This window comes from Sinocyclocheilus anshuiensis, unplaced genomic scaffold, assembly GCF_001515605.1.
Source record: "Sinocyclocheilus anshuiensis isolate Anshui unplaced genomic scaffold, SAMN03320099.WGS_v1.1 scaffold694, whole genome shotgun sequence".
NCBI lineage: Eukaryota > Metazoa > Chordata > Actinopteri > Cypriniformes > Cyprinidae > Sinocyclocheilus > Sinocyclocheilus anshuiensis.
Window position 1 is genome coordinate 1,779,836 of NW_015542477.1, and position 9,062 is coordinate 1,788,897.

General features: G+C 36.9%; 1 protein-coding gene across 1 annotated transcript in view; it reads right to left on the reverse strand.

The window, feature by feature from the left end:
* Positions 1-1,310: 1,310 nt before the first annotated feature.
* LOC107693886 (integrator complex subunit 2-like) overlaps positions 1,311-9,062 on the reverse strand; it is a 27,189-nt gene continuing 19,437 nt past the window's right edge. The window contains exons 18-27 of the mRNA XM_016493418.1: positions 8,283-8,387; positions 7,764-7,928; positions 6,790-6,991; positions 6,583-6,708; positions 6,290-6,476; positions 5,902-6,195; positions 4,773-4,880; positions 4,319-4,424; positions 3,687-3,863; positions 1,311-2,236 (exon numbers count right to left, since the gene is read on the reverse strand). Of these exons, the coding sequence (XP_016348904.1) occupies positions 2,064-2,236; positions 3,687-3,863; positions 4,319-4,424; positions 4,773-4,880; positions 5,902-6,195; positions 6,290-6,476; positions 6,583-6,708; positions 6,790-6,991; positions 7,764-7,928; positions 8,283-8,387 (1,643 nt within the window). The 3' untranslated portion in view covers positions 1,311-2,063. The remainder of the gene's footprint in view (positions 2,237-3,686; positions 3,864-4,318; positions 4,425-4,772; positions 4,881-5,901; positions 6,196-6,289; positions 6,477-6,582; positions 6,709-6,789; positions 6,992-7,763; positions 7,929-8,282; positions 8,388-9,062) is intronic.

Here is a 9,062-nt window from a genome sequence, read left to right on the forward strand (position 1 = left end):
AAAGGTGTTTAAACTTGACAGCGCCTTAAAGGAGAAACAAAACTGAGCTGTGATTTCGCCTTCGCTAGCCTGAGGCCGTTCACAGCAGCTCAGAGTCAGAGCTCTGTAGAGGCAAAAGACCTGCGGTGAGAACCATTTACACACTCTGGATGCATATTTTGTGTCTTTTCTTCCACTTCTATCATACACAACAACATTTATAATCGCCCTATGGGCAGATGTGCCTTTAGAAGCCATGGATGCCGTAGTTATTTTTATTTATCCTTATATAGGAGCACATACTGCACATTAGACAAGAGAAATTTCACAGCTTCTTAAAGGGACATTACAAAATATGTATAAATTATTGTTTATTAATGTTTTTTTTTAAAGTGATGCAAATGAGGCAAAAAAATGACCAGAGCCTGATTCTGTTATCATTTATTCACACTTAAGTCTTTGCAAACTTGTATGACTTTCTTGAAGGATGTTGGTGACCAAAATGTTTTAGTTCCCATTGACTTCTATTACATTTTTTCAGACCATACAACAGATGTCAATGAGAACAAAATTGTTATCAAGATTCTTCAAAACATATTCTTTTGATTTCCACAGAAGTAAGTCAGTCTGCCTGGAACAACATGAGGGTAAGAATGACAGATGATAGATTTTCATTCAACCACTCCAAAAAAAGCTAATGTGAAGGTTAGGTCAAGCTTTATGGTGTAATTTGGCTCTAAAAAAGTACATTCTTGTGTTTACTGGATTTGTCTACTTTAATGTGAAGTAGTTTGGGCCAAATTCGATTGCAAATTAAATGAGAGCATTTTCTAAAGCTCTCATAACACAGAAAATCATTGTTCTGGAGCAAAAGGAGCATGTGATTGGCTAAGTTTTTTGTTATGTTTCAATCATCGATCATGTCATCATTGAACATGCATAAGCGTTTCCATGTGCACTCCAGGCTGCGGATCCTGTGTTTCTACATGTGACAAGAGCGCCCCCACATGGATCTAAATGATATGCTTAATACTGTTTTTTCACCACAGATAAAGGATAAATTAATATCAGGCCATCTATGTAAAATATTAGTTCATGCAAATGTCTTCAGTGTCCTGTTGGTGCATTTTGTGACTTGGAGTTTTGTTTTGGCAACCTCAATCTGATCACAATGCCAGCCATATTTCCTCCTCAATTTGTGCTAAATAAAACTGAAGTGTGCCATTTTTATATATATTTTTAATGTATCTCAACTCAATATACAACTATAAGTAAGCTATAATCGAAATTGAGTAAACAAAGAGTTTCCAAAAAGATGTTTTAATACAAATGTTCAAAACATAAGATTGACATGTATACAAAACCAAGGTAACAAACAAAAATCATACGTCACGCTTCAACAAACGGTGAAATTGAGCCAAGAAAATACTCTTTGAAATGGTGGTCTAGAAAACAGACCAATAATATCACTGCTAAGTGCCCTGGACACACATTTTGTCACATACTCAAATACACACTTAACTAACACGCTATTTAGAAAATGCCTTCTACTATATCTACAGCAAGCTGCTTTGTGACCAGAATTACTCCAATCCTTCAGGACAGGCCTAAGAATGAAAGTCCAATTCACTTAAGACTTAAAAGACGCTTCCTGGAAAGTCGAACGTTGTTTTGAGTCAAATATAGATGGTGGTTTTGGCTGGCAACAGAATATGGAATCTATATTTTTATCTTTCAGTACATCTCGTTCTTTGTTTTGAAAAATGGTACCCCATGATTTGACCATTTATACCATATAAGTACAGTTTACGTAAAACTATATCAAATTAGAATTTCTTTCATTACCTTCATTCCAGATGTTTTCATAACTTGTGGTATGCCAAAATGGAGGAGAAAATTCATGTTCAGTGTTTTAAGTGGACTGACTTTAAACTGAAATGGTCCCAGCACTAGTCCAACAGCTGTAAGTCATCTATCATTATACTGCTTTGCATGTGCATAAGCAGATTTCTGTAACATGAGGCTTAAACTTTACATGGGACAAAAACTCATTCAAAAACATTTCTATTTGTCTGTTTGTGTTGTCACAGTGCCTGTGTGCTGGAGCTGATGATGTCCATGAAGGTGGCCTCTATGTGATAGCACAGCTGTACATCAGGATCGGCTCCCCCCAGGTCCTCTGCAGACCTCTTGCGTAGAGAGCATTTGGATTCTGATAGCGGTATTTCCTGTGGCTTCTGTCTCAGATACTGGAGCCCTAAACACAAGATCACAATGGATTAGATCTAAATCTAGGGCTACATGATTTGGCCACACCATATTGTGATCATATCTTGATAAATACTGAGAAATTAACTGTGAAAAGATAACGTCATATTACTGATGCTTAGATAAAAGGTAAAGGAACAAAGAAGGCACTTTGAAACAGAAGCTCACATGTTCAACAGACTGTGCAAAAACTCTAAACTTGCAAAGAATGCCATTTTTGTCTGCCAAAGTCTGCAGAAACGGTTAGTCTTTAAGGGTCATCAGACTTGAATGTCAATCTCAAATCACTTTTAATTGACCCAAAAGTGAAGTGAGTGAAAACGAACCTAGTTATCTGGTGTACCTGAATTTGCAAATGGATATTCATTTACTTCAACTGTGATGGGGTCACAGGTCACTTGTCACTAACACACATTTTTTGGAAGTCTATCAAGTTAAATCTGATGGTAATATAATAATGGAATGTTATAGGTTTAGTTTTAATATAATTAATATTTAAATGCAATATTACTATAATAAATATTAATATTATATTTTGAATTAAACATCAATATAATAAGAAAACTAAAGGAAGGCCTTTGAGCTTTAATATGCAGTTGACAATAATGTATAGATTATTTATTTCAAATGTCAAAATCTTTTTTGAGCCACAATATCACATTATTAGATTTGTATAATAACTAGGAGTAGTCAGAAATGTTCAAACTATGCTAATGTGAATCATGGCTTTTTGCGGTTGTTTAATAATCACACAAGACCATATTGCAATAACTGTGCAGCCATATGCAAATATAAAACTATTAAAAACTTGAGTATTTCAATGACAAAAAAAAAACTAAAAAACTAAACACTTTACAATAAGGTGTCATTCGTTAAAATTAGTTAATGCATTAATTAAGATAAGTTTTTACGTTAAGATACGAACAATGAACACTACATTCATTACACTCTTTATTAATCTTTGTTAATGTTAGTTAATAAAAACAGTCGTTCATTGTTTGTTCATGTTAGTTAGCATTAACTAATGTGCATTAGTACACAGTGCATTAAATAATGCATTGATAAATGCTGAAATTAACATTAACTCAAGATTAATATATGCTGTAGAAGTATTGTTCATGGTTTAGATCCTACCTGTCCGATCGCTACCACCTTGTTCATTTAAATGGGGAGTCATCATTCTTAGTTCATGTTAACTAATGAACCTTATTGTAAAGTGTTACCGACTTTTTAAACAACCTATGGGAAAAATAAATAGAAAAAATACTTCAAGAACCAAGGCACCTGAAAAAGTCGGCATGCACTTTTTCACTCTATTAAATCTGACTTTGAACTGAGTAAAATCATTTTAAATCTTGCCCTGCCCCTGCCCCATACAATAGCCATTGATCAATACAAATTAAAAACAGTTCAGTCAAATAAGACAAGAATACACTCACTGGCAATGAGAGGGTCAATATCTCTGGCCTTGGTGGTGACATCAGCAGCAGACACCTGACCCACCTGAACCAGCAGGGACATGACATCATCAAAGAGTGGGGGGAAAGCCTTGCAGAATGAAACCAGGCATGGCAGCGTCGGCATGAAAAATGCAAAGCGCTTGGCACGGGTCAGCACTGTGCAAGATACCAAAAATATTTACTTAAGTGAATATATTACAGAATCACATGCAATTTTTGGTTGTTTTGCGAACAGATGCGCTAGATAACATAAAACTAAACTGCAGGATTTAACAGTGCTCAAGACTTCTCTGGTACTCCATTCAATAAAACAATAAATGGATGGCTGATGCATCATTTATAAACACTGCAGCTGAAGGTTTGTCACAGGCAGTAATAAGTGGCCAGCAGAGGGCAGTGTGTACTAAGATAATGGGAAAAGTTTGCACAGGTTGGTTTTGCTACAAAAAAAGTCAAGGTAATGGTCTGATATCTCCAATTATCAATGTTATTTTTAGACATTCTTTAATAAAATGTCAGCCCTAATAAATGAATAAGAACAGAGACCAAGGTAAAGACAAAATGGAACACAGATAAAGAGATAAAGCAACAGATGAAAGAGTTATTTCTACCTGTGAGGAGGGTGCCCATCACACTAATGGCAAGACGTGCCACACTGAGGGATTTGGGCAGGGCGTACTGGGTGCACAGATGGGACAACAGCTGTATGGCGAAGATCTGTGCCAGACAAAACAAAACTGCCATTAGCATCAAGCCCAGAGGTCAACCCTAAGGGCTCACCATGTGCCTGTGATTCGAGTAGCAAAATACATACTCTTAATACTTCAATTTATAGCTATACAGCTCTAAATAAAGTTGTAGTACATACTATAAAGCTATAAAGAGTCTTGCATACTAAATATACTAAATTCTAGAAAGAGAAATTATATTCTGTGTATATTCATGGGATAACAAATTAAGGGATTCACACCTGAATTCAAATTAATTCTGGAACTTGGGAGTGGCAACTGATCTACTTAGTAGTCCTGGCTGAAAATATGGATGGACGAACTGATAGTTTCTTACCTGTTTCTCCAGCTGCGGCTGAGTGAGGAGTTCTGGGATAAAGTCTAGACAGATGTGCATGGAAGGAATTCCTGCCACCGTCAGAGGCAGCAAAGCCTGCGGATAACCCTGAATAAACATTTAAAGAACATTTAGAAAACCTTCAGAACTCAATTAGAGCTTTAGAACCCAATTAGAGATTTGTTTGATTTTGTTTTCCTTTATCTGAAACTGATTCACAAAAACCTAAAGGCTGTTTTATTCTTTAAAACGTACTTCATAGTTAATTTTAGTTTAAAACTGTTCAAGTCAAGATGAAAATGACCCGATTTTTTAATACATGTTCCTGCTAAATTTGCAAATGATTTACTGGTGCACATAAAAAAAATACAAAAATAAAAGCCATTATAGTGTCACAAAGTTTTACACTATTGTTCCAAAAGTTTGAGGTAGGAAAGATTTTAAACATTTTTTTATATAATTCTCTCATGCTCACCAATGCTGCATTTATCAAATGTACAATAAAAAACGTAGAGTGTGAAATATTACAAATTAAAAGTACTGTTTTCTATTTTTAATGTATTTCAAAATGTAATTCATTCCTATGATGTGAATTTTCAGCAGTCATTACTCCAGTCTTCAGTGTCACATGATCCTTTAGAAATCATTCTAAATATGCTGATTTGCTGCTCAAGAAACAGTGCTACTTAATATTTTTGTGGAAACTGTAATATAGGTTTTAAGGATTAAAAAAAAAAAATGTATTTCAGACCAAAATCTATTATATTGTTATAAATGTCTTTATTACCACTTTTGAATTAAATGAATCCTTGCTAATAAAAGCATTAATTTTATTAAAAAATATTACTGACTCTTTTGAACAGTACTGTAACTTGATTTGAACCCCTCCCTTCCAACCACCTGTCATACAGAGACCACTTGTCACTAATCAATCCCCAATGGATAAAATGACAATTTTCCCATTGAATATCCTGTTTCACTCTGAAATATATGACATAAAAATGTTAAATCCCTATAGAGGGAAAAAAAAACATTGCGTGTGTACTGTGTCTTATGATCATCATGCATGTATGTATAAAGTATGTATCATAATGGTGATGGCAGTACTGTAACAGAGAGACTTAATTACCTGAAAGTGTACTAGTTTGGCAATGTTGGGGTCTGCGATGAACATTTGGTGCAGTAGGCAGCAGATGAGACACTGCACTTCCCTCAGGTCACTGAGCAGCCCGCCCTCTGCCTCGCGCTCCCCCTGGGCCCCCCGCCCAGCCCCCGCGTCGCCCACCTGCTTCCGCATGGGAATACCTGGAGCAGACTGAACGCTCCTCAACAGGCTGTCTGCTCCTCCACCTCCTCCCAGCTGCAGCTCCTCCTGAGGGGACGGCAAACACACCTCCAGCAAGATCTGCACCGCTGCACTGTCCTGAAGGTGAACAAAAACAACACAAATATGCCAAATGCACAAACTGGTGATTCAGAGATCAGTATTAGAGATGTGTTTGTTTGCATGTGTCTACCTGAGCAGCCAGCAGAGCGTTCTTCAGCTCCTCTCTTGTGACCTCAGGGGTATCAGGTTGGCCACTCAGCCCAAGGTTTGATCGCTCAAATTCAGCCGTCTCTTTCAGGTGAGCGTTCAAGTAGGCCTTAGATGCCAACAGGTACCCATTCAGCATATGAAGAGTGATGTCCATTAGTGGAGGACACCTTCATGAGAACAAACACACCTTCCTTCAGTAAGACTAAGATTAGCATGAATTATAGAATTTCTTTATAGGGTATTTCTTATCAGGCATTTCTAAGCAGGTAATACCTGAAGACTCTGGAGTCGCAGCGCAGGACGATGAGAGGATCCACCATCAGATCATTCTGAGTGTATTTCTGCTGCCGCAGGAGCTTTACTGAAGGCTGCAGAGCGTTTACCGTCATCACCCACAGCCTGACAGAGGAAAGAGACTTAGAACGAGTGCTGAAGTGCAAGAATTCCTTCCATTTTTACAAAACACAGAGGAAGTCTCACTTGCGTGGCATGACTGTATTAAGTACCATCCAGAGTTTGCTAACAGTCTGTAGGATCCTGCGAGAGACGCCGTCCTCTAAGAGCAGCCCCATGCTGGCAGTCAAGGCCTCTGCGTATGGGATCAGATCTCCCGCAGAGAGCAGCGTCAGGTGCTCCAGGATACGCAGCAGCCTGGGCCCACCGGAGAGAACATTCTGGAAAGCTAAGAAAAAAAAATGTAAATGATTAATTAAAACACACACACACACACACACACACACAAATAATGACCACATTTAATTCAAAGACATATGTAAAATATTTAGAGGCTTTAGATGTCAATATATTTGTTTGTTTTATTTCCATATCATTAAATATAACATAAGCCTGTCACCATCTGTGAATACAAGAGTCCTGTGGAGAGACAGGCCTGTCAGAGCAGTGTTGTATGAATACAGAAACACCTTCAGGCTCATTACTCCGCAGGTGCAAAACTGAGTCATGCACATGAAAGGTCAGACTACAACAACAAACTATTCATATCATAGACTATAATAAACACTTGTGATCTCCTCCAGGGCCTTATGAGTCTCAATGTAGAGTTCAGTGGTCTGGTTTACTGTAGTGTGAAAACTGCTTGAGAAATACATTTTACAGCAGAGATGTGCTAATTGCTTTTGTAGAATCCACCTGAGTGACAACTTTTCTATTTTTACCTATTGTATAGACATATGCCTTTCCATTTCCTTATTTTGACCTTGTGTTAATATAACCAAAACTGACTTTTGACATATCCACTTTTCTTCACTTTTAATCCATATTAATATTCTTTACACTGTAAAAATGGATCCATCAAAATTATTTTTAAATTATGAGTCAAATTTCGAAAATGTAGTAAATGGGAGAAAATCTTTAATGCAATCTCGGTCACATGAGAAATGTGATTTCCACATTTTGCTCTTAAGTAAGTGGTTGATAGTGTGAGTTTCTTGTACCTTCTCGTAGCTGTGTCTGTGAGTATTTGCAGGATGAGGATGTCAGCAACATCTTCCTCAGTAAAGGCAGAGTACCAGTCACTTCTTCTTCACTGATCCAGTCCTCCACCATACACAGGTGAGGATAGTTTGTGGCCAGTAGACGCAGAAGAGCAGAATGTAAGCCTAAAAAATAAAATAAAATACAAATTAAAAGTACAAAGTACAAAAGTACAAAAGTACAAATTAGTTTATAAATAAAATAATAAATATTAAGTACAAAACTAAATGTAACTTTTTGATATATATATATTTTTTTTAAGTATTATAGCATTTTCACTGTTTGCATGTATATAGCCTGTAAACCAATGCACATAAAATGAATAAAAACATATTTTTAGAAAGATATCAAGTATCAGTGTCATGTAATGAGAAAAAGAATTGCATCTAGTAATGCAACTAAATATGGCTGTATTATCACATATTTTAAATCAACTCTGCTGAATATAAGTGCAATGGAGGTTAACGGGTGTCCTTTACCTCCCAGCTCCTGCTGCAGTCCTTGGGCCTGGCGAATGAGGTGTTTAATGGGAATCTGGTCCATGAGGGCAGGAGAGTAGGATTTTGGTTTCTTCTGCATAAGTGCTGGGAGGAGAGAGAACGCATGGTTATCAGGCTGTTTGTTAAAAATAGGCCTCTGTGGTGCAGCTCATGTACGGGTGATTTTTCATTGTATTCCAGTTCATTAGCACAGCCAAAGGGCATCATTACTCCAGAATGATAAGAGGAGAAGAGAGGGAGAGAGAGAGAGATTAAATAAGCGCAGCACTCTGGGAAGAGCTGTGTGCATAAACACTGAAGAGTAACCGCTCTAATAACCGACGAGAGGCTTCCAAAGCAAAGTCAAACTGCCGGTGATTGGTGTGAGTTTGAAGCAATTTAATATGCAGAGGAGAGAGCAAGAAGCTAAGCTGTATCGCTCTCATCCTAATATTATAACAGCACTCTGGGTGGCAAGACAGGAACTTACATAAGCGAGAATACACCAGATTAACCGGAGATAAAATGATTAAGTCCTATTGTACAGAGACTATCATTTAATAGTTGAATTGTTTAAAATTAAACAAAGAAAAAGGGAAGACAAAATCAGAAAACACAACACAAATATAAAACAAAAAAATACATTCAAAAACATTTTTCAACTGATTAAACTGTAATTTGAATTGAACGGATCAATCGGAACAAGTGAATTCTAATTTAAGGAAACGTAAAACAGGAAATATACTATTCACATTTAAAATGAAGTCCCTTTTTTTTTGG